We start from the raw sequence: 26655 nt of genomic DNA, 5'->3' as shown, positions 1-26655 counted from the left end.
AAAATTTATATCGACATCTTTAATGTTTTTAGGTATCGGAACAATGAAGTCGTGAATGTCAATAATACAGATCGTTATCAGGGGGGTAATTCAGAGAATGTGGCTCTCGTTATCAAGTCTACCGAAAAAGATGATACAGGAAATTATTCGTGTCAGTTATCAAATTCTATTGGAAAAGGAACTTCTGAGCAGGAAATCAATCTGGATGTGCAGTGTAAAAATTAAAAATGTGAGATTTGTAAAAAAAATTGCTTCAATTCAATTTATTTTAGATGTTCCTACTGTGGAGGTTGTAATGATTCCCGAGGGCCCTGTAAAAGAAAGCGACGAGTCAAATGTTACCCTGTTCTGTAATATACTGGATGCTAACCCATCAATTCTAACCAAAGTGAGATGGTACGCAAACTCAACACTACTTAAGGAACTTCCCGACTGCGAAGAAACTAATGTAAGTAATCAGAAAATGTTGAAATATTATTATGTTGGAAAAATATAAATACAATTTTTTATTTTGGCCAAAACCCACAAAACTCAATGATCAAAGACCATCAAAGTTATACTTTGGTTTTACGTACTTTGTTTAGGTATAATATAATTTTCCATTTCCGCACGTTTTCCTGCGACTCTTAATGAATCGCTTTTCTTAAATAAAATGAATTTTGAATATTTTTTTATTCATTTATAAATTGATTCGTTTCAAAACAGTTTTTTTGCTCAAAGGGGTAAAAAGAGAAAATAACTATTTATAAAAAAAAATAAGAGTTGTATGAATTTATATTTCTGTATGAATATCTGTAGGTGAAAATAAATTTTTGTTAGAAAATTTTTCTAATTATTATAATTTTAATAATTGACCAAATCTATAATTTTGGTCAAAAGTGTGCAACGCAGTAAAGGCGACCCTATAAGACCCATCATTCTAACTTAAAAAACAACAAAGTTATGGCATTTCCGATCAATCAGTTATATGGCAGCTATAGGATATAGTCGACCGATCCCGGCCGTTCCGACTTATATACTGTCTGCAAACAAAAGAACTTTCTACGTATTCCATTTTGGGCAATATAATCCCATCTGTCAAATTTCACAAGGATCGGCCGACTATATCCTATAGACGCCATATAACTAAACGATCGGAAATGGAACAATCTTAACTGCAAGGGTATATCAACTTCGGCTCCGGCCGAAGTTAGCATTCCATTCTTGTTTTTTTTACTTTCTTATTTATTGAATCGTTACTAGGCCTTGGAAGACGACTATTATACATATATATCTATATTTAGAGTAATCAATTCTGCATTAAAGTCATCCAAGTCATCGAAGTCATTCAGGAAAAAGTTCACTGTTTCATAAATAAATGTAATGGTTGGATGATAATTTTAAACTGAATCAGATCCAAAATGATGGTAAAAGGATGATAACACAAACCCATAAAATTTTCCAAAGTAACTGCCATTGAGGAAACAATTTTTTTTTTCCTGAGGAATGTTTTAATATGTTTGTTACTGTAAAAATAACAACTAATTATAGAAAAATATCCATATTATGGCATCAATTTTTGCGAAAATTATTGAGAAATTGAGAATGGAGCTCTTGAGTTCTTCTAGGCATGACAGGCATGAAGTTTCTTTTGTTGTGTGGTGAGTTGCGAGTTTAAAATATGAAAGTTTGGTAGCTTCAAAAAAACATTGTTTGCCGATCTTTATAATATTGATCAAAATTCTCAAGCTTCTATCTATTAAGATATCTATTAATAGACCGATCCCGGCCGTTCCGACTTATATATGGCGTGCAAAAACAAAATAAAGATGTGTGCAAAAATTAAAGTCGTCATGCTAGTCATCGACTAAAATAATTCTAATAAAGGAAAAATCTACGTTATTTTAAAAGCCTATTATTTATATTTAAAATTTGATTTATTTAGGAAGACCTTTGCCATATTGATCCAAGTAAACTATTATTGGAGAGTATAGGACGCGGCTTTTTCTACAATTATTCTTGCGAGGGATTGAATTCTGCTGGCTGGGGACCACGAAGTGAAGATAAGGAGCTTATAGTAAGTGTTTGCTTCTATAGCAAAAAAAAAAATTTCCTTTAAATTTATAAATTCCAACCTTTTACTTTTTTTTAGGTACATTATGAACCAGGACCGGCTACACTTTCTAATTTTCCCTTAATCGCTGTAAAAAAAAAAAGCGTAGTATTCACTTGTTCCGTAGAAGATCCTGGATATCCAGACACAAATAGGTTTGTAACTAAACAAGCCGATCAGAATAACAATAAAAAGACAATATCATACCCCATACTTATTACTTACCACACAGTTAAAGCATTGCAATCTAATGAAGCTGACATTGCTTTAGAATCTTTTCTTTTGCAAAAAATACCGCGACAATTAAATGCACCATCGGAAGACTTATCACAAACGTTGCTATCGAGTGAATCCAGTCCATTCAATGAAATTAAAGAAACACATGCTTTAATTGACTTGAATTATAATAATTCCCCATGTACATTACTCACGCTCACTACATACATGAAAAAATCACAACTAGTAGTCCTTTACACGGGACTACAATCAAATCTTGTATCATCCACCTACGCCCTCTATCGTAAAATGGGAAAGTTTAAATTCAATGCTCAAATGATTTCAAAACCTAACAGATATCGTTGGCTACGCGGAGGACGCGGTCCGCTGCAGGACATTGTTACAAAAGATTGGACGGTGGAACCAGTAGGACTTGACAGTCGTACCAACTATTCTTGCTATGCTTACAATGAAGGCGGTAAGGGAATTATGGCCACAGTTAATCTAAAGGTGCACGCACCACCATTTTTTATCAAAAACTTACCGCCATACACTGGAATCTTGCATTCTTCACCGAGTGCAAATTTAACCTGCCGAATCGAATGTGTTCCACGATGTGAAATATCATGGCTTAAGGATGGCATCCCCATTGAGAAAAATAACACTAAATACTTCGTAAAAGAAAAATACATGGATCCATCGCCGGCAACTGGAGATTTTGAAAGCATGTTATCCGTGTTGGTAAGTTTCATTTTAATTCCCGAGTATATTATATTCGTGCAAATGTATGTAGTAACAGGGAGAAGGAATCATCTCCAACCATAAAATTTTGTTCAATATTTACACCGCTCCCCTCGTCTACAAAAATGGCTTCTTTCGTTCGTTTCGACAATTTAAAAGGGTATTGCAATTATTTTTAGAATAAATTAGTTTAGGCAATAATAATAAATAATCAAATAAAAAAAATTCTCTTGGCGATGTAAAATAACGGTGGCAAACCCGCATGCCACGCCAAAAATATCTGATACCAATTTTGGTCACGAAACAATGCAATACATATACAAACGAGAAAGGAAAGCTAATTTCTAATGTAATGTTTATGACGGTCTCAAGCATCTTTAAAAATTGCAAGGTTGTGCCATTTGCGATCGTTCAGTTATATGGCAGCCATAGGATATAGTCCGCCGATACTTATGAAATTTGTCAGATATGAATTTTGTCAGATTTGCCCAACATGTACCAATTCCCATTGTTCTAACTTAAAAAAAACACCAAAGTTTTGACAATTCCGAAGTATCTAGAATAACTAACTGTACAGCCAGATAATCTTAGTCATGTAAAAGTCTACTCATACTATTCCTTAAAATTATAAGGTGCCTTGTATTCCAAGACAGATAAGTTGAAGCGGACGGATATTTCCACGACACGCAAGCGTCAAAAAATAAGTTTAAAGTGAAATAAAATTTGTGTAATGCTAAGTTTATATCGTCGCATGCCAGTAAATTAGACCAATCAAATTCCGAAATTAACTTATTTAATTTCATAAAGTCTTATTTAATTTCATAAAGACTTAAGGTCAATTAAGGAGTTGTTTTCAATTGAAAGCTCAAGAGTGGGATGATATGGATCCTCAGGGTCAGAAAGGTTCTGGAAAGAGTAATTCCATCAGGATCAGAAACGAAACATAAGTCCAGCAGCCGACCCAAAGAATTTCTAACGTGGTTAATTTGCCGAAGTGACATGTCAAACATGCCCACAGGGAAGTCGTGGTGGGAGTTAAGCTGTAAAGACGGTGAATTTTCAACATTTGACCATATAAGTTCTGGGATATTAAAGTCACCCAGAGCTATCAGCTGGTCACCATCAGACAGACGATCGAAAACCAAACGAATAGCGGACAAATGTTGCCAGTATGTTGGCGGTTCGGACGAAGGTGGTATGTAAGAACAGGTAACATACAAAGATTGATCGGACAAAGTGATTTTGATGCAAAGGAATTCAATGTCACCAAACTCTTGTAAATTTACCTCTTCAGAAGCGAGTTTGGAGTCTACAGAGATTAACACTCCTCCTCCTCTTCGCAGAGTTCTATCACATCTAAAAGTGGAGTACCTACTAGGAAAAACTTTGGAGCTTAAGATCTCCGGCTTTAACCAAGTTTCTGTAAATACAATAATGTGAGATGCAAAGAAAGAACTATCAGAATACAGTTTGGGAAGTTTACTACGGGAGTTTTACACCCACAGGTTTGTTAATTTTTTTTTTCACCGTACTTGGCTGATGTTCTTGGACGAAAATATTCTCTGGCCAAAAGCTTGCGGAACAATTCGTCTTGAACATATGCAAAGGCACACGTATTTTGAAAGATGACGTGTGCCTGGTGTATGAATATTTAAGCCGACTTTTGTTTTGGCTTTGATGTAAGCCGAGATATAAATCTCAGAAGTATCAGGGGCAAGCCGGGAAACAAAAATGTGTTTCGATGGTGGGATCACCTGCAAGGGTTTTGGTGCCGCCGCAACTAGTACAGCGGCATCAGTACGTACCGGGGGTCCAGGCGGCTGTTAAAGGGGTTTGAATTATTGGGTCTGGGATCACTTGAAGCGATGCCACAGAGGATATATCGGACAATTGCTCATTAATCCTGAGATATTCGGAAGCCAAATTTTTCTCAGGTCCGGCCCTTGGGGTGGCCAGAGATATAAGCGGCTGCATAGATGTCGGCTGAGCAGGCTGAAGATTATTCGCCACAAGCACATCACTAAAAGAGGATTTTTTACGCTTTGGAGACTCGTTTTGTAGTTGAAGACTACTAAACTGTGTATCGAGCGCACAGAGTTGGTCATTGATTTTCCGAAAACCACTAATCAACTCCTTGAATTCGCTTTTAGTCTGCCTCATGAACGATCTCATTTCGTTCTGAACAGCATGACAACCGTCACAGCAAAAGTGGAGACCAGACCTACGCGAGATTGCATCCGAAACTGAGGCCGTGAACCCGGCACACTTAGCGTGTAAAACGTTTTCACAAGACGGGAAGACGAGATTGTCTTATTACAAGACTTCAACGCACAGACCAATTTAAATTCCATAGTTATTAAAAATTAAAATAATCAATTTATTAAAAATTATTAAAATTTCAATAATTAATTTATTAATAATATTGATGAACCTTGTACCACTGTACCAGGGAAACGAAAATGGGAGATTGAAGAGAGCAGTTAGTGCGAGTTAGTAAAATGCAAAGAATAAAGATAAGAATCTCTATTGAGCGAGAAATAGGAGCAATAGAATAGAAACCGTATAGAGAATAGAACATCGTAAGAGATGAAGAAGCAGAGCAGGGCTATGTTTGGAAGAAAAATTAATAAAATTATTATTTTACCTCCAAATATATCACTGCACACGCGAAGCGATACGGATCTATGAATTGCAATTTGTCTTGAGCGGCAGAATTCGAAGCGACAAAATTGAAACACCGTGTGTATGCTTCGGAACTTTATTTGTGACTGAGGAAAAATTGATATACATATTTTCTTATTCTCTATTTCTTAGAGTGGGACAATTATAACTACTCGAAGATCTCTTTCTACTTCCTATATCTATAAAAGCGTGCATTGTAACATACCAAAGTATACAGGGTACTTTATTTTCTACACCCTTCCTCAATGCAAGCTTGTGTACAAAACTAAATATCAAAACAAATTAAACATATTTGTAAGCTCTTCGTGTTTCGTTTTAGGAAGATTTTTTGTCAAAATATCTGCTATCATTTCGGTTGTACATTTGTATTTTAACAAAACTTGCCCTTCCTTAACAACGTCTCTAACAAAATGATAACGTATATCAATGTGCTTTGTTCTGGAATGATGAACGGGATCCTTAGTTAGCGCCTGCGCACTCAGATTATCCCCATAAACGACGATCGGGGTGTCGTTGTCCCCGCAACCAATTTCCATAATCAGCCTTCCCATGACTATCGCCTCCTTAAATGCCGCCGATAGTGCCATGTACTCCGCCTCGGTACTGCTTAACGCCACACTTCGCTGCTTTTCCGAACGCCAAGAAATCGGACCACCTGCTAACAGGTAGATATAACCAGTATAGGACTTCCTGTCAAGCCTATCACCTGCCCAATCCGCGTCCACGTATCCACAGAACGATTGACCACATTGTCGGTAGTGTAGTTTCATGTCAATCGTAGATGAGAGATATCTAAAGACGTGCTTTATGCCTGCCATGTGTTCAGCATGCGGGTTTTGATTCCGTTGTGCCAATTTTGACACCGAATGCAATATGTCTGGCCTTGTTGTAAGAGCTAGCCACATAAGCTCTCCTACTACGGACTGATAAGAAGTAGGATCCACCTTTTTGCATTGGGGACTTGTGCAATCTACTTGAAAACCAGGATCCAAAGGTGTCTTCGCCGATTTGCAAAAATCAATCCCATGGGTATGCAATAAGTCCTTGATATATTGCGTGTGCCCTAAAGTAATTGCTCCAAGATCACCGTCCCGTTCGATTTCCATGCCCAGGAAATGGTTAAGTTGACCCTTGTCAACGCACTCGAATGATCGTGAGATGCTGCTCTTGATTTTGAGCAAATCATCGTGCGATTGGCTGGCTATAAGTATATCGTCAACATATACAAGGATTAATACAAGATTACCTTCTCCACAATGTTTGTACAAACATGGCTCGTTATCACAGGCAACGAATCCCATATTAATTAATACGCCATTTAGCTTCTCGTTCCAGGCCCTTCCGGATTGCTTTAAGCCATAGATTGCTCTTTTCAAAAGCAATACCTTGTCAGGATTTGTTTCATCTGAGTACCCTTCCGGCTGCTTCATGTAGACCGTCTCACTCAGATCACTGTTAAGATACGCGGTGCATACATCCATTTGATGAAGATGTAGCTTGAGCTCAGCCGCCAGTGCTATAATAAATCGCACACTCTCCAATCGGCATACCGGCGAAAATGTTTCTAGGTAATTTACGCCAAACTGCTGGGAGCATCCTTTTGCTACCAGTCGAGCCTTGAAACGTTCTATTTTGCCATCTTTATCACGCTTCACGTTGAATACCCACTTGCATCCAATTGCTCGCTGATTTTTGGGTAAATCAGTGATTTCCCAAGTCTGGTTGGCAACTAGAGAATCATGTTCTCTTTCCATGGCTTCACGCCACTCCTTTGCATATTTACTCTCCAGCGCCTCTTTGCAAGTTAATGGAATCGGAACATTTTCCGAAACAAGGGCGCCTAGTATATTGTACTGCTTATTTGGGCGTCCAGGTTTTCCACTCCGAATGATCTTAGGACGACCAGGGCCCCTGCGTGCCTCCTCCACGACATGCTCACTTTTTTCTTCGGCACTCTCGTACTGATCTGTACTCTCATCGGAGCTGCCGGCGTCGATGGATAAGTCAGAAACGATTTCTGTATCTCCGGGTCTCTGCTGCTGGTGGGCCTCCTCCAGTTCCTCCAGATTGATCGTCACAGCATCACCCTTGGATGCCATCCCGTTTCTCGACCCGAACACATCCCGTTTCTCGACCAATTGTCGAGTTGATGGATCATATAGTCGATAACCTTTTGCTGCCACAGAGTACCCAACCATAATGTACTCTTTGCCTTTAGGTTGAAATTTGCTGCCCTTCCTCGGACCCTTGTCCAGAGCAACTGCAAGAGATCCGAAAACCTTTAGGTGTTGTACATAAGTTCTCTTACCCGTCCACGCTTCCATAGGAGTCATACTCTCTAATGCGCTAGTAGGGGAGCGGTTTCGCAAATAAACCGAAGTGTTGACAGCTTCTGCCCAAAACTGATCTCCCAGTCCCGCCTGGACCAGAAGGAATCTTGACATCTCCACTAGCGTACGATTTGCCCGTTCCGCAACTCCATTTTGCTGGGGAGTATACGCTATTGTTAGCTGTCTGTCGATTCCATGCTGCCTCAGACATTCGTCAAACTGTTTATTGACAAATTCTCCGCCATTATCACTCCGCAGGCATTTAAGTCTCCTTCCTGTCTGCCGTTCCACAAGGTTCTTGAAATCGACGAATTTGGGTAGCACCTCATTCTTCCCACGCAGGAAGTAAACAAAAATCCTCCTGGACTTATCGTCAATGAACGTCAAAAAATACTTGGAACCTCCGAGGGACAACGTTGGGAAAGGTCCACAAACATCTGCATGTACCAGATCTAAAATCTCCTTGGCCCGATTACTTGTTGCTGATGGAAAGGGTTGAACATGGATTTTGCTAACCATACACGTTTTGCAACTAATATTCTCTGGCAACCGAATATTATCTATCCCTCGAACTATCCCTTTGGATACCATCTCTTTCAAGCTAGAGAAATTAATATGTCCATATCTCTTGTGTAGCAAAATCCCATCTACAGCTGACATGGCAAAACATTTGCTGCGACCACCCACAAACAAATACAAGTTGCCAATCTTTTTGGCTTTCACTATGCATTCTCCATCTTGCATCACCTTGGCATTCTCTAAGTCAAAGGTCACTTTGCATCTGTTCTGGACAGCACTGCTCACGGAATAGAAATTCCCGTTCATCTTCGGAACGTAAAGAACATTTTTTAGTGTCAACATGCACTGGCCTGTCTGTATCTTGACGTCACCTATACCTTCTGCTTGAAGGAAACCAGCATTGGCAAGTCCGATCTGTTCAGTGTGTTTCTCAAACTTTGTGAATAGCTCTCTTTCGCAACACATATGGCTTGTTGCGCCACAATCCAAACACCATGTTGAATTGTCAATGTTGTTGACGTCACAGGCGTGCAAAAGGCTGCTTTGGCGATTCGCCACATTTCTTGATGCCATGCGGTGATCTCCCTCACCCTCATTTTGACACTGGGACTTAATGTGTCCTTGTTCACCACACTTGAAACAAACGATATTCTTTCTTTTCTTCTGCCCATAGGTTTTCATCTGTGAGTTGTTTTTCTGCGTTGCAGCGAATGCCTTAGTGTCGACTCGTTCATCTGCTATTCCTTTTCTTTCGCTCTCCTCCTTTAACTTTATGGTGAGAACTTCGAACGAAGGCAACTTAACTCGTGTCTCCATAGCAACCACGAAATGTCATATTGCTCTGGAAGGCTTGATAGCAAAACGATAGTGCGAAGTTCGTCGTTTAGCTCTATTCCAACTCCAGTTAGACCATCCAGAATTTCCACAAATTCACTTATGTAGGTCGTCATACTCTGCCCTTGCTCCATCCGTTTATTAAGCAGTTTCTTATATAACTGTACCTTTCGTACAGGTCCGCTTGGTTGATGAACCTCCTTCAACTTGGTCCACAGCCGTCAGGCAATTCTTGATGTAGGTCAATTGAGATGACTTTACACTCAATGTTATTGTTGCCAACGCCTTACTGTCCAAGGCCGCAAACTGTTGTCCTTCTGGAACATTCGTTTCAGTTAGCTCTCCAGACGTAACACTCCACAAACAGGAATGCACCAATACAGATCGCATCTGTATTTTCCATGTGTCATAGTTCGTCTCCTCTAACTTATCAATTTGATAAAGAGCACTCATTGTTCTTAATATCGAGTCACACACCGAATAACTTGAATTCTCCAGTGCCTGGGCCCATAACCTCTTGAGCGTCAGAATTCGAAGCGACAAAATTAAAACACCGTGTGTATGCTTCGGAACTTTATTTGTGACTGAGGAAAAATTGATATACATATTTTCTTATTCTCTATTTCTTAGAGTGGGACAATTATAACTACTCGAAGATCTCTTTCTCCTTCCTATATCTATAAAAGCGTGCATTGTAACATACCAATTTGTTATTATTTTTATTTTTTTAAGTGAATAGAAATAAACACCGATTGTTTGTGGAAATCTAATAAGCCAATTTTATGACAACGCAATGCGCACAAAAAAACACGTCCGTCCGCTTTGAGATAAAGAGAGGAAGTCGAGATAACGAGGGGAAGTCGATTATTGCTTCAATAGTTGTAAAGTTATGCGTTTTTTTAATTTTATTTTTTTTAAGGTAAGTTTTTTAAGGTACCTTAAGTAATTTAAAATTTGTTTAAATTTTAATAACGAACATAATCAAATTTTTAAAAAATTTTAAAAAATAAAATAAGGCATAAGGCAATAAAATATTGAAGCCGATATAAATATGTATATATATAGATTTCTGTGTATATAAATATATTTTGTCTATTTCATTTGGTATATCACTCATTCAGATTGAACGCAAACAGAAAATTTTTAATTCTTCGGCTATATATGTATAATGTCTTTACGCGCCTGCTACAAGCAGGGCATGCGTGTCGCCACTTAGCGGACTGCCGTCCGCTGTGATAACTAAATTAATAAATGTCAATCGCGTCGTTTTTCCTGGGAATCCCGCTCATTGCCTTTCCCACTGCATTTCCACAAGCATAAGCACGGTGGCGCCATTAAAGGAACAGCTTACATTAAATTAGGTAACAAAGTTTTTTTTAATTATTTGTTTTTTTTAGGTTAGTGGTAAAACGTGGTTCCTTTAGTGGATAAAAAAGTGGTTTTAATTGGTACAGAATTTTATTGGAACCGCAAAGGGGTTTCTGCATAGAAAGGCGATGTCTACGAAGTAGATCAACCAGGGAAAAAAGATTCTATAGTCTATCTGAGTACAACGCAAGCCGAAGATTAATTGTCCCAATCCTGCGAGCAGTCTTGAAGGTGGCATTAGCTAAAGACTCTTGGCTGGATATGGTCCAATATAGCCTTTGGCATTTGGTACAGTTTTTGAAAGAATCTTCTTTATGAAAAAATAATCTTCCCCCAAAAACACGGAAGTTTGCGCTACCGAGCTCTTTATTGTAGAGCGCAATTCAACTATTCATAACCGTTTAAGCTTATTCTGCACCTTATCGTTTGGCGAGATTAAAGGCTTTTCGTCAGTGTACACTGTACACCTTGGTGGCTTCATTGACTTACTGTTGTCAGTTTTGTTTTTGGTCCGTATCAGCTATTTGTTCTGGTGCAAGCGGACATTAAGGATTTCACTGGTTGCTGTATAAAGTTATCAAACCCAATCGCTATCTTTATATCAGCCAGTGACTCCAAGAAGAGCTTAATGTCAAGGACTTCTTTTCTGTTCTTAACGATGAAGAGTCTGCACATCAGAAGCTTAGAGTTAGGAATAATATCGTAGATTGGTTCACTCTTAAATAATTGGCTGCGGCAAAGTTTCCTTCGAGGCCGAGGTCGATTTTTTACCTTTTTGGTGCTTTTGGTGTGATCAAAAATATTCCACGTAATCTATTAAGCACCAAATCACTTTCGGACCTTTCATCTGTCAGGAGAGTACTGTACTAATAACGCTTTGCATCATCCAGAAATAATCCACCACCCCCATAGTCAGAGGTCACTCTCAACTTTTAGGCTAAAAGACCAAAATAAGTACATCGACAACACTACCACATCTCTGGAATCAGCTTTCATGGCAGCTAAAAGGCTAACACAAAAAAGGAAGTGTGAGCCGTCAAATCTGCACACAACTAATTTTCTGATCGTTCGATCATACAAACAGTTCGCTTGTTCTAGACCTGGCAAATCAGCCAATCAGCAAACGCTATTATCAACCAGCTCAAATTTCATCTGTGCCAAGCCCACTAAAATTGGAGTCCCCCTAGCGAAACAATCACACCAAACAAAAAACCCGTTGGAAATTGTGCCGGTAGTGGGAAAGATTGAGCAAAAACATTCGCGCAGCCCCATAAACCCGTTTTTCAGCCTAACCCTGCAACAAACTCGTTCACGCGGCCCACCAAGATGGATTCAAGGATCAATTAAAACCAAAAATCGGGTGCATATCTAATAACCTCAACTATGCTAATAAAACTGTTCAACTACGCTATAGTGGCTATCTGTCAACTGAAAAATATGTCACTGAAAGATGGCGTGAAGGTTTTTAGCTCGACACCGTGACTTATGGCACAAAGCCAGCGTCTTTTCTATCTGTTCGCTCAATACACCAGCTGGGTAAGGATGAAGGTGCCGGTTTCCCCGTTGGCTCTCGTGTTGACCTCCAGGACTTTTATGTGGCTGACCTTATATCTGCTCAGACATCGAGCCTGTTGAGCAAGGGTCAGTTTCAATTGAGGAAATGGTGCTCCAACATTCCAGTGGTTTTGGAAGGAGTACCCGAAGGTGATAGGGAGTCATACCTAAAATTTGACGATGTAAGTCCGTTCACAAAGACTCGATCGAGTTGAAGCGAAGATTCCTCAGCCAGAAGACTTCTCTGCACGATTTTTGCCTGTCGGAATCTGTCGAGTGGCGGTTTATTCCTCCACGCTCTTCCCATTTTGGCGGTCTGTGGGAAACACCACCACAACTGCCTCAATGTACACAGAATACGTGAATAGGCGTGATTTCAGGCAAATATTAACCGATGCTCCATCCGCAGTGAATTCAGCGTCTCAAAGGTCAGTCACTGCTACAGAGCATTTGGGCCGATGAAGCTGAAGTTGGCTGGCCAACCGTGATGTGATGAGATGAACTTGTGAGCCGGAGCCGGATAAGGAAGAAAAGCTCCTGATCGGCCACGGACAAGAATTCTGCGGTGGGCAAGAAGATTACTTCAGCGCAGCGATCCTGGGTAACAAGAGTATTCTCAGAAGGAGCCTGAGAAGTCGCAACCACAGCTTCATTGGCCGGATCTAACCCGGAAGCGAGAACGGACGTAGTGCTGGATAATTGCTCGCAAGGATGCAACCGAGCAAGATGCCGACGATTGCACTTTAGGCAGCGGGAGGATGAGCATCCGCGGTCAAGTGCTCAGACTTGAGGCATACATGCACGATCGATTAATAAATGGTCTACGTCGGCCCACCTGATTCGTTGGAAAATGCGGAGCTAAAGAAAAATCCACAGTCTCTTCCAAGAACCGATCCCTAAATTCCCCAAGTTGGCAGGCTGTCATCACTGCTTCCTGCTAGAGAGTCTTCCCACTTGGACTTTGTGGCAGGGTCCAGATTTTGAAGGATGATCTGGATGAGGAGGCACCCCTGCATTTCGACCAACGTCATAGAACTCATGGGGGCCCGCACATGATCATAGAATCGGTCGAATAACTCCCGAAGAGTTACAACTCGACCCGGATCAATCACCATTAGCTACAGGATCTCGTTGATGTGAGCCTGGAATATTAATCGTCGGTTACTAAAATGGTTGCACAAAAGATCAAGGGAACATCATCCATCTTGGTCAAGTGCGGAGGACTTTCAATAGTCGTCCTAAACAAGGCGCAGAAATCCGGCTACTCGGTAGCGGTAGCCGCCGCTAAATGTTGGCACCTGCAACGGGGGCAATAAGGGAGCAAGCCTGTATGGAGTCGGTGAAATCCCAGCACCACTGGTACCATCCAAAAGCGTAGAGTGCACAGCAACTCTTATGGAACGTTTGGAAACCTCCACCTGGATGTCAACAAGCACGTCCTTAGACAGCTAAGAGAACTTCCAATATAAATCGCTTCCGATCTCGCTATAGTTTAGTTCCTCCAATGTGTCCTGCAGCGTAGTGAAGCGATCGCGCAGACGCTTCTCCATTGACTCGAGGGTCAGAATGGTAGAGTCGTCGGTCTGCATCGCAGCCTTGACCTTACGAAGCAGGACCTCCATTTCCTGAAACGTCACCTCTGCACGTCTCCAGAGCATCCTTTTGACGCAGATCCAGTAGCTTCAGCTCCTGACTCCATTGTGGAATTAAAATGCAACAACAAAAAACAACGGCGTTTTAATGGCACTTTTAATGCTGCACGTCTCCAGAGCATCCTTTTGACGCAGATCCAGTAGCTTCAGCTCCTGACTCCATTGTGGAATTAAAATGCAACAACAAAAAACAACGGCGTTTTAATGGCACTTTTAATGCTGATAACAATAATCAACTGGGATGAAATCACGTCGGCGTCACCAAAATGTTACGATATTCATATATTTTATATGCAGAGGGTATTAAAATTTTGGTCAAACGTGTGCAACACAGTGAAGGAAACATCTCCGACCCTATAAAGTATATATATTCTTGATCAGGATCTCCTCCTGAGTCGATATAAGCATGTCTGTCTGTCGGTTTCTACGCAAACTAGTCTCTGAGTTTTAAATCTATCGAGTTGAAACTTTGCACACATCCTCCCTTTCCTTGCAGGTAGTATATAAGTCGTATCGGCCGGGATCGGTAGACTATATCCTATAGCTGCCATATAACTGATTGATCGGAAATGCCATAACTTCGTTGTTTTTCAAGTTAGAAGGATGGGAGTATCAATATATTCCTCTTTTGGCAAAATAATTCGATATGCCAAATTTCATAAGGATCGGCTGACTATATACGATCCGCTATATATCTAATAATATATGATGCGATTCGCCACCTAGCGGACCGGCCGCCTGGGCCTGGGCGGCTACGTGGTCTTCGTTGCTGAAATTTGGTAGCAAGAAGATATAAAGGTTATTTTTTTGGGAGAATGCATGCTCGCTTTTTACCTGTTACATCGGCTGTATAAAGCCTGAACTCCGACGCCCCCAAACCAAGAATCCTGTCTCCATGGACCCAGGGCTATTGGATGAGGGCCACGCTAGCTTCTCTCTCAGCGAGGTGGAGCAGGAGGACAGCGAATGCCTCCTTACTGTGGTAGAGATTGATCTGCAGGAGTGTCAGAGACATCCTTTGGAGTTTCCATCACAGTAACCTCCGGTGTCGGTGCCTATCAATGAGTCCTCTTCGATTCCGACGCCAACAAAAGCCCTTGCCAAGTCACTTTCCTCCGAGGAATACCCTTCCAGAATGTCCTCCTCTACATCCGACAGCGCCCCTCTTCGGTCGGTTGCTCTAGGTCTGGCTCTTGGACGGCCCATCCTCGGAGCTGTTGTCAATGACCCGAATGATGGATCTACCCTTAGTTACTTTGGCGAAGGATCTGTTAGCTGGTTGTGTCTGCACCTTTATTGTTTTGCTAGGGACGCTAAACCTTCAGTCGACCTTTGCCTTTTCGCACTTTGTACAACCTCTTTGGCCTCTTGACGCCTACTCCTATCAATCTCTTGGGACCTAGTCTGATAATCGACTCTGCCGGCTGGATATCGGGCAAAATATTTAGCCGAGAGAACTCGCCCATTTAATGATCTCGGTTTGGTCCGCGTTGGATTCCGCCGATGGATCCGCCCTCATTAGAATAAAGGCCGCTCTCATCCATACTTGTTAAGAGCCTTTCCCCTGCAGGGAGTTAGTAGCAGCCGGACCGGGACTTTCCTTAGGGAGACCGCCGGCTCGTGATGAGCTTGATCCTGGGATCTTGCCCCCCACACCGTTCGGTGGTCCCATAGTGGGCCCCGTTTTGGAGGACTTGGCATCCCCTCCTACACCGGCGCAACCCGCCTCCAGATGTTGTCCCTCTGTGGGGAACTTCGCCATCCCAGCATCTCCATAGCCTATCTCTGCCTTGAAAATCGACGGATCAATTTCCGAAGGATCCAATTTCCGGAGTTTATTAGGGTGTTCCGTTCTTCACTGTGTTTTTATTGGTAAAATCCATGTTTTTGACCCACGAGTAGGCGGTAGGGGTTCGTCCGTAATGGCATAGCCCGCTTGTCCTGGGGGATGATGCTGGCGAATTGTATCGCTCAGCATCTTCTCCCCGCCCGACTACAATTCGCCAGCATCATCGACAGAGACATGACCTTACCGGGACCTGTTACCATCCTCCCTTACGTGGAGAGTATAATCGAGTGAAGACTCACATGTTACTCCCCCTGCAACTGTCATAAGGGTCGGCCAACGTAGATCGTATATATCTAATATATGTATATATATTAATATAAGCTGCTACCTAACTGCAAGGGTATATCAACTTCGGCTCCTCCCGAAGTTAGCTTTTATTTGTTTTTTTTTTTTTAATTTATCATATTTTCTTATGAAGAAACTGTATTTTTTTTTTAAATTTATTTTTAGCATTTTAACATGTCCAATTGGATACAAAAGAAATTTGATATTGAGGCCGACAATGATAACTATACATGCCTATCAACTTCAAATTCGGTGGGCCCGAGCGTTAAGAGCACCACATACTTTAGTATCGAATGTAAGTATAATCTTTCAAGATTAGAATCTAGTTTAAACTACAAAGATATTAAATGAACTTAAAAAAATCAATTGATTAGATTCACCAATCAATACGACCGTTTCGGAAGAAAATGTCTATGTAGAAGAGGGTACTATACCGGCACGGATTTTATGCAAAGCCAGAGCTAATCCAGGTAAGTTATGTACCTTTATTAACTTTACAACTTTATAGAATGTAGTATACAGTGATAAACTGTAGGATTTTGTATGTAAATATATTTTTATTAGTATTTCGCGAACGATATGTTAAAAAATCTCTGAATATATCGATTCAGTCATACCAAGTCGATGGGAAGCCATCGTTTTTGGTTCAGCCGTAGTTTAAGTACAAGCTGCACAGAAGTAGTCTGTGGAATGTTTTCAGTGTAAAGTTCCGCCTAGTACTTTGCTTTCAGGAGACCTTCTCCTGAATTCGACTGAAAATCGAGCAATATTTGAAAATTTGTTGTGCGAAAAGTTAAAAGACATTATAAATTTCTATTTTTTTCATTTATGCATTATTTATAATTAATCTGATAAAAATGTTTTTTTTTTTTTTAATTTTGTTAGAATAGTATAAATTTTCTATGAATTTTAACAAATTCAAACAATAAATTTTGATGGTAAAACCAAAAAGTATATACTCCCAACCTTTTACACCCTCGAAGAGGGTATTATAATTTTGGTCAAAAGTGTGCAAAGCAGTGAATCTCCGACCCCATAAAATGTATGTATAGTTACGTAATGTATAGTTATGTCTGTTGGTTTCTACGCAAACTAGTCTCTCAGTTTTAAAGCTATCGACTTGAAACTTTGAACACATCATTTTTTTGTTTGCAGCTAGTATACAAGCCGGAACGAAGTTAATATACCCTTGCAGTTAGGTAGCAGCCTATATTATTATATACATATATCTCGAATCGTATATAGTTGGCCGACACTATCAAATACATTTTCTAATAAAAATGTTTACAACAGCCTTAAGCATCTTTAAAAATAACAAGGTTCTGCCATTTCCAATCGTTCAGATACGTAGAAGCTGTAGGATATAGTAGACCGATCCTTATAAAATTTGGCATATCCGATTAGGTTTCCCAAAAAAAAACAAAGTTATGTCAACTCCGATTGTTCAGTTACATGGGAGCCATACGATAAGCAAAAAAATTAGGGTGTGTGAACAATTTCAACTCGATAGCTTCAAAACTGAGAAACTAGATTGCTTAGAAATAGACAGACGAACATGTTTATATCGACTCAGGAGGTGATCCTGATAAAGAATATATATACTTTATAGGGTCGGAGATGTCTCCTTCGCTGCGTTGCCAGTTTTGACCAAAATTTTAATACCCTCTGCAATTCAGGAAGGTCTCTTTAAGAGACATACTTTTTTTTAAATTGGTGGTTAAAAATGGCAATTTAAAAGATTTCGTATGTTAAACATTTCCTCTCTTTTTTTTAGAACCTTCATATAAATGGATATTTAAAAATGAAACAATAGCTAATGGTAATACCCTAATTTTCGACTCTGGTTTACACCGAAACGAAAATGGTATATATACCTGTATGGCGTATAACAAACATGGAAATAATACTGCAAACTCAATTATAAACGTGCAGTGTAAGTTCGATTAATTAAATTTATAAGAAAAACATTAACTATCTGTTAATTTTTTTAAAGTTAAACCTGATTGTGCCATCAAAAGGGAAAATATAGATGGTCAGGACACTCTAATTTGTACTGCATTTGGAAACCCTTTAGAGGTAAGAGTGATAGAGATATTAACAGTTGTCTGGAGAAAAATCTTTTTAAGACAATAGTTATAAATAACCATGATTTATATATTAAATAATTTTTTTTATATTATTTTTTTTAATTTGGCTTGTAATACTTTTATATCCTTCTAGAGGGTATTATATCTGATTATGCAAGGGGCTGCTCGGGTTGACCAGGTGCTTGCTGTTATCAGGCTGGAGTTGATGTGGGGTACTTGAAGTCCTGGGCTTGTTCTCCTCAAGTACAGATGGTATGGTGGTTCGGCTGATTCAATATCGACCGGTCCTACTTGTGGTCTGTTTCACGGGAGCAACACTCGAAGTAGGTTGGGTAACGCGGGGTGCACTTGTGGTCCGTTTCACGAGAGCAATACTCGAGTAGATTGGATACCGCGGTTTCTACTTGTGGTCAGTTTCATGGGAGCAAGACTCGAAGTAGATTAGTTATTGAAGCCTTACTTGTGGTCCGTTCGTAAGTGAGTTGTTTGAGTCTCTCCTCGAAGTACCCTTCCTTGAGCTTTCGTTCTGCGGAGTCCTTAATGAAGTTTCTTATTAGTCTTGGATGGCTATGTTTCTCAAAAGTGTCACACAGCAGGCCAGAGTACAAGCTCAGAGACCGAATCATTTGAGTGTTAACACACTAAGAGTTTTCAAAAGATCGAAAAAATACTAACTCAGCTCAAAAGGTCTTTTGTGTTTTAACTAAAAAACAAGAAAGGAAAGCTAACTTCGGGCGGAGTCGAAGTTTATATACCCTTGCAGTTGAGTCGCAGCCCGCTAGGTGGCGCCACGCGTTTTATATTATTAGATATATAGCGGATCGTATATAGTTGACCGATTCTTATGAAATTTGGCAAATCGAATTATTTTGCCATTCTTCTAACTTGAAAAACAACGAAGTTATAGCACTTCCGATCAATCAGTTATATGACAGCTATAGGATATAGACGGCCGATTCATATGAAATTTGACAAATCAGATTGTTTTTTTATACCCTTGCAGAGGGTATTATAATTTTGGTCAAAAGTGTGCAACGCAGTGAAGGAGACATCTTCGACCCTATAAAGTATATATATTCTTGATCAGGATCCCCTCCTGAGTCTATGTGAGCATGTCCGTCTGTCCGTCTGTCTGTCTGTCCGTCTGTCTGTCTGTCCTTCGGTTTCTACGCAAACTAGTCTCTCAGTTTTAGAGCTATCGAGTTAAAACTTTGCACACATCAGTCAATCAGTTATATGGCAGCTATAGGATATAGTCAACTGATCCCGGCCGTTCCGACTTATATACTGCCTGCAAAGGAAAGAAGGATGTGTGCAAAGTTTCAACTCGATAGCTTTAAAACTGAGAAAACTGAGTTTGCGTAGAAACGGACAGACGGACATGCTCATATCGACTCAGGAGGTGATCCTGATCAAGAATATATATACTTTATAGGGTCGGAGATGTCTCCTTCACTGCGTTGCACACTTTTGACCAAAATTATAATACCCTCTGCAAGAGTATAACAAACAATTGTGCCTCAACTCAACTTTCAAATATATTCAAAAAAAAAAATGATTGGGGATAGCCAAGAGGTAATGTTTTCACCTAGGAAATGCAAGGGTTTTTATTTTTCTAATTGGTTTTTTTATTGGGTCTATTTTAAAAATCAATATTTCGAAGTATTCGATATTCATATGACATCATATTAATGAAATAAAAAGGGAATTTTGTTATACTGATCCCTTTTATAAAGTTCTCCCGCAAACCCACCAACTCCCCTTTATGAAAAAAAACAAACCATTTCATTAACATTGAGCTTGACGCATTATAGGGAGTTTGATGAACCTAATGAACATCGCCTTTTAATCAGTACACAATGAAGTGCTGAAAAAGCCCTTTCGAAAGGTGTGACATTCAGTATCGGCATGTTTCGCTATTAAGTGTCTTTTAAGATTGGTTTCATGGAGCCCAGCTAAATTCGATCCGCAAGTACTTATTTTATTTTTTATCGTTCGCATCAAATTTAAAAAACGGATGCACTTTTTTTCAGATATTTTATTTACGATTTTCTTGTGTTTCTTACAAAAGATTTGTCAATTTGAAAATTTATCTCATTGGACATTCACAGGAGCGCAAGTTATGTGATACAAATTCATTCACTTTAACTTATTTCTAAATATATTTCTGTATGCATTTATCCGAAAAATATAATTGATTTGTTGTTCTAACTTACAGGCAGATTTAACTTGGTCAATTAAAGGTGAAAACGAAACCATTGAGAATTTGGGTAGTGGGTACCGCAACGATCTTTCCGATAAGAGTTTTTATGTTTTGAAAGCGGATTATGGTATCACAAGGACGTTCAGATGTGTAGCCAATAACACAGTTGGATCAGGAACATTTTGTGAAATTGAAGTCGATGGTATGTACATAAATTATTAAAATACTTGTATGTATAAATATTACTGAGGACGGCAAACCACGAACTGTTGAACCGGATGCTTAGACATACTTGAGTAGGCTACTAATATATAGGCCAATCCGAATGCCCCAAATTGAAAGATTTTTTTCAATTATATAATTTTTCTCCAAACATTTGCTAAAAGTAATATTCATCATTATATTAATTCTTATAAAACAACTTAAATTAATAGAATTTGTTCTACATATGGGTAATTATATTTCCCAAAATAGAATCCGAAGAAAGTCCCATCATTCTAGCTTAAAAGACACAAAAGTCAATTCCTATCGTTCAGTTAAATGGCAGCTATAGGATATAGTCTGATTGTCGAATTTCATAAGGACAATCTGATTTGTCGAATTTCATAAGGATCGGCCGACTATATCCTATAGCTGCCATATAACTGATTGATCGGAAATGCTATAACTTCGTTGTTTTTCAAGTTAGAAGGATGGGAGTTTCAATGGGGGTTCCTCTTTGGGCAAAATAATTCGATATGCCAAATTTCATAAGGATCGGCCGACTATATACGATCCGCTTTATATCTAATAATATAAGATGTGTGTCGCCATCTAGCGGACTTCGCCTCAACTGCAAGGGTGTATAAGGGTTAGCTTTCCTTTCTTGTTTGTAATGACATCTTCAGAGGTCAAAGCGATAGTGACAGCGATATTGTACCATTTGCTGAAGAAACTTTATCATCCCATTGAGTAGTTTAAGTATATAATGAGCCAAAGAAAACACAAAAGTTCCTGGGCTAATTTTTCATAACCCAAAAATAGAATAATTAGTGTTGGAACCACCTAAATGCCGGAGAAAACTGGCGTGGAGGCGTATAGAAGATTAAAAATGATTGTACATTCACTTCATATTAAACAGATAATTAAAAATTTATGAAAAAGGATAAATTTACCACAACTCGTGGTAAATAATATTTTTATGGTAAAATTAATGTATGATATGGTAAAGTTAATGGTAAACATTTTTCTTCTATTTTTCTGGTAAACACTTTTCTAAGTGTAAATTTAATATGATCAGGTTAATTTTCAAGATGTAACAAAAATTAATATACTGTATTTTATTACATTATTCAATATGAATAAATGCAATATTTATTGTATTCTTGTCAATGTATGTAATATGGAGAAGGAATCATCTCTGACTCAATAAAGAATATATGTATTCTTGATTAACATAACAGCCGAGTTATTATATCCATGTCCGTCTGTGCGTATGAAAACGTGGGTCTCAGAGAGTAAGTGATAAAGCTACAAAATGTTGCATTTATACTCCCGTGAATAAAGCGCAGGTCAAGTGTGTTTAAAATTTTTTCCACGCCCCCTGGCGCCAAAAATAGCATATTTCCCTAGCACAAGGTCAAGACAGTTTTGATTTTATCTTTATAGCTATTTATATATGAAAAACCAGATCGACCGATTTCACAGGCCGACAATTTCCAACTTTTTTTTCCTCCACGCATAATTTTACCTGCCCCATAATCTTTAGGCTCCCCTGAACCAAAGTCCAGAACAAACATAGGTTCTATCACCCACAGTTTCCGCCGTACACCTAAGAGAAGAAATTTATCAAATTTTACCATATATTGAATTATGTAGGCCGTGTAATGAAGATGACCATCATTGTTTCTAGTACTTATCACTTTTGAAATGTATGTGTACCAACTAAAATTAAAAAATGGTATCTAGCAGTTACCATATCTTTGAAATTAAATGTAAGTTTTTAATCTCATATTTTCAAAAAGTCATGCCTCAAGTACGTCAATCAAGTAAGACCTTCCCATATGCAGCTGGAGTGTCTCTTTAAACGAAAAGAAAATCTTCACCATATACGCCCTGCGCCAATTTACGATCAGAAGATGCATACACTTTAGCAAGAAGCACAGCAAAGAAAAGCCTTCGCGACCACCGAAAATCAAATACTCCTGCATCAAATTTTAAAATATTGCTAGAAGAACTAATGCACATATACCACGGTTGTAATGGCTTTTTATTGATGGTTCGAAGTCCAACACCATAACCACTTTCGCAGCAATGAACTAACTTGGATCGAACGTTTCCTGGGGCCTAATACAATCCCACTTCTAAGTTCATGCTGCCGAAGAGGTAGCGGTAACTATGGGTTCCTGTGCATCAGAAACACCAATCAGAGCCACAGAATAAACCTCTTCGGGCATATCTAACTATGTATCTAACTATATCTAACTATATATTAACTATCTAAATAACTAAACTAGCTAACTCAACTACTCACAATACTAATCTAATATTATCCTTCTGGGAATAAGTAATTATTATTTAAGTACTACTAATTTTAACTATTAGTAAAACTAATTTTAATTTTTACAACCGAAATACCGAAGTGAAAAAATTATCTTGAAAAAGGAATTCGGTTCTACTAACCATTTATAGCTGTATTCCATGGTCTTCCTTACCAGCTCTCTTAACTCAAATGCCACGTCTTGGTGTTCGCAATGTAAAACACGGCTACTCTGGAGTCGACGAACTGCGCACTAAAAATAAGCAGTGATACAATTTCTTTAGTTTTGGCACGCCGCTCTCAAAGGTGGAGCTCAAACCAGAAAATAAGTCTCTCCAGAAATTCGAAGTGCACCCCTTATACCATCTTCAGTTTCTGCTGCAATGCAGAATTACAGTTGAGAAACCGCTTAAGGGGGCATGCGCACTTGTAACTTTCAAAAATACGATTTTTTTTTTGCTTTTTCTTAAAGTGTATATATTTAGAAATGTGTTCACAAAATTTTGAAATGATCCGGTGAAAATTCATTGAGATACACATGTTTAAAGGTAGGGGCGTCCGGTTTATGTAATAGTGAGTTGAAACTTTAAACACGTTTTTCTCAAAACTACGTTTTTGCAGTCGTTGACCACTCTTACTCGAAAACTAGTGACCCGATTGTCTTGAAATTTAGCGTGCTTTTTTAATACATAATAATCTAGTACTTAATCGAAGGATTGATTTTTTTATGCAAAACTTTTTTTTTTTACAGCTGAAAAACTACCGCTTTTTTTTAACGAAAAACGATTGTTCAGCTTTGATAGGTCGCCCTTTTGTCCAGATTTCCACAGTCTTGGTCACCGCGACCCGTGTTTTTCAGACGGACCTCACTTTGAAGGGGCATAACTTTGAAACTGCTAAATATTTTTCCTATTTTTTTCAAATTTAAGTTAAAGCAAGAAAGGAAAGCTAGCTTCGGGCGGAGCCGAAGTTTATATACCCTTGCAGTTGAGTCGCAGTCCGCTAGGTGGCGCCACGCATCTTATATTATTAGATATATAGCGGATCGTATATAGTCGGCCGATCCTTATGAAATTTTGCATATTGAATTATTTTGCCCAAAGAGGAATCCATTGAAACTCCCATCCTTCTAACTTTAAAAACAACGAAGTTATGGCATTTTCGATCAATCAGTTATATGGCAGCTATAAGATATAGTCGACCGATCCCGCCCGTTCCGACTTATAGGAAAGGAAAGAAGGGTGTGTGCAAAGTTTCAACTCGATAGCTTTAAAACTGAGAGACTAGTTTGAGTAGAAACAGACAGACGGACATGCTTATATCGACTCAGTAAGTGATCTTGATGAAGAATATATGTCGGAGATGTCTCCTTCACTGCGTTGCACACTTTTGACCAAAATTATAATACCCTCTGCAAGGGTATAATGATGTACTTTCACATAATCAAGCATTATTTTAAAAAATGCAATATTTTACGAGAAAAAATTCGGGGAAAATGTCTATTTTTTGGCGCTCCAACTGCGCATGCCCCCTTAAACGAAATGGCCCGGTATAATGTGCGAACTGCCAAGAATATGACCATACAAGGTCATACTGTAAACTGCGTCCGGTATGTGTAGAGCTTTATGACTCCGCACACTTCCCAGTGAGCCAAGATGACTGCAACTCAAAAAAATAGCGGTTGCCCAATGTACAAGGAGCTAAAAAGTCGCATCCACCAGAGAGGAATTACTGCCCGCACCCAAAATTAACAGTTTGTAGCCTCCAAATCAAACCCTGAAGTTAACTTCTCGACTGCAGCCAGATCCTTACTAGGACCCATAAACTCAGACATAAATGTGATATACGCAAGCACTTTAAAATTTGGACTGGGTATCCCTGCCACAAAAAGTTAATTTCTGCAATCAGCATACAAAGAACATAATGCTCAGCAGCATGACTAGCCGGAACAGCCAAAATGCAACTTTGAAGCTATAATATGCAGCCTACAACAAAGCCTTACGGAGTTTATGTCGTTTATGCGCAAAACTATGCAAGATTTAATGAGAAACCAAAATCTACTGATTCAAATGCTGCTTTCACAACAATCCATATAATGACTTCCCTACGGATATCTACAGGGAACGCAAACGAAGCCTTACTATTAAGCACGTATTAATTAAGAAGCCGTATTAAACACCACTATCATAACATATTTGCTAAAAACTACCTACAGGTCACATGTATAAATATACACTCCGTTTCACTTGAATAGCACACCCAATTTTTCATAATTACTTGTTGATCTCTCAACAATTGCTTGATCTAATGCAATGATTGTTGCTCTTTTTAATTCGTATCCTTATCTACTCTCTTTAAACAAAAATTGGACGTCTGAAAATGTAACGTTTAAATTTACCATAATTTTCTTTTCAACTTGCTTCAATAACTGGCACCTTTTTTATTTCACTTAAATAGCACATTTTAGATTTAGTGTCATTTCAGCAGCCAAGGAGATTGAATCATAAACGTTTTTTGATTAATTTGTGAATTTTAAACATAGTTTAATCATTTTGTGCAACTAGGGGTCGTGGAACGTCACTAAGTCACAAAGAACCGATCCAAATACAAAGCTATATTTATTTTGACCATTATGTAGCCAATATTGCGAAAAAAACTAGAAGAAGCAGAAAAGTCGTATACAATTTTATCAACAACAAATTAAACTATGGAAAAAATATAAAAGGTCGCAAAAGTAATGTTCTTAGCGGCACAGATAAAGGTGCGATTCTGCGGGAAGCCTCGAATTCTTATGACTCCGTGAGCAAGATAAGGGAAAAAGCAGGTGTTGACGCGAGCAAAACTACTGTTTGGCGAGTTATTTTGAAAGCTAAACATCTTAAGCGTTTGAAACTTAACAAAAAAACCACCGCTTAACCCCAATCGAAAGGAAGCACGGTTGACCTTTTGCCGCGTCAATATGTCATGGTGTAACGAGTGGAAGCACGTAGATTTTTCTGATGGAAAAGTTCAATTTGGAGGGGCCAGATGGCTACAATTATTACTTTCATGATCTGAGAAAAGGGACGCATCAATTGGAGCTTTTACATAGTCGATTAGGCGGATTTATGGTTTGGGGAGCCATATCTTACTATGGTACTTGTGAACTCCCATTCTTATCCTCAAACATGAACGCAAAAGCGTACCTAAACGTCCTGGAAAAAGCTTTTCCACCATTGGAAATTTTTTTAAATAATTTGCGTTAGACATTCCAGCACGGCAATACCCCAATTTATACTGCACGTATTGTAAAATCTTTTTTAAAAGATAAAAATGTTGATAGTCTGAATTGGCCACCATACTCGCCGGATCTGAATATAATTGAAAATGTTTGGGGATGACTGGCCAGAAAGGTTAATGAGTCTGGCAAACCATTTTAAAACAAAGAAGATCTCATTGAAGCCATTCAGATCAGCCTGGGCTACAATATCCCTAGACTATATAAAAAGTCTATATGATTCGCTGCCCAACAGGATCTACGAGGTTATATTGAATAAGGGGGGCTTAACCCATTATTAAATTAACAAAAATATATATTAGAATACTCACTATTAAATAAAAACACATTTCCTAATGTTTAAGTTCGTTAAAAATACTTTAAAAACAAGATGTGCTATTCATGTGAAACAAAATTTTTGAGGAACTTTTTAAGTTTTTAAGTTCTTTTGTTAACATTTATTAATTGC

At 38.9% G+C, this 26655-nt stretch overlaps 1 protein-coding gene and 1 long non-coding RNA gene across 35 annotated transcripts in view; one reads left to right on the top strand and one right to left on the bottom strand.

The window, feature by feature from the left end:
* The window catches only part of LOC6493876 (B-cell receptor CD22), a 94813-nt gene that overhangs the window by 30416 nt on the left and 37742 nt on the right, over nt 1–26655 (top strand). For 28 of the 34 annotated variants that reach the window (XM_014909107.2, XM_032454257.2, XM_032454252.2 and 25 more), the window contains exons 11-19: nt 33–214; nt 273–448; nt 1925–2056; nt 2132–3049; nt 16288–16417; nt 16497–16592; nt 17897–18055; nt 18116–18198; nt 20428–20614. In XM_014909107.2, the coding sequence (XP_014764593.1) occupies nt 33–214; nt 273–448; nt 1925–2056; nt 2132–3049; nt 16288–16417; nt 16497–16592; nt 17897–18055; nt 18116–18198; nt 20428–20614 (2063 nt within the window). The remainder of the gene's footprint in view (nt 1–32; nt 215–272; nt 449–1924; nt 2057–2131; nt 3050–16287; nt 16418–16496; nt 16593–17896; nt 18056–18115; nt 18199–20427; nt 20615–26655) is intronic. The other 6 variants (XM_014909103.3, XR_006507092.1, XR_006507089.1 and 3 more) reach the window with 1 other exon arrangement.
* The window catches only part of LOC26515499, a 74814-nt gene that overhangs the window by 16776 nt on the left and 31383 nt on the right, over nt 1–26655 (bottom strand). The gene's annotated exons all lie outside the window — the stretch shown is intronic.

Source organism: Drosophila ananassae, chromosome 2R (genome assembly GCF_017639315.1).
Source record: "Drosophila ananassae strain 14024-0371.13 chromosome 2R, ASM1763931v2, whole genome shotgun sequence".
Lineage (NCBI taxonomy): Eukaryota > Metazoa > Arthropoda > Insecta > Diptera > Drosophilidae > Drosophila > Drosophila ananassae.
This window is presented reverse-complemented; position numbering and strand designations above follow the sequence as displayed.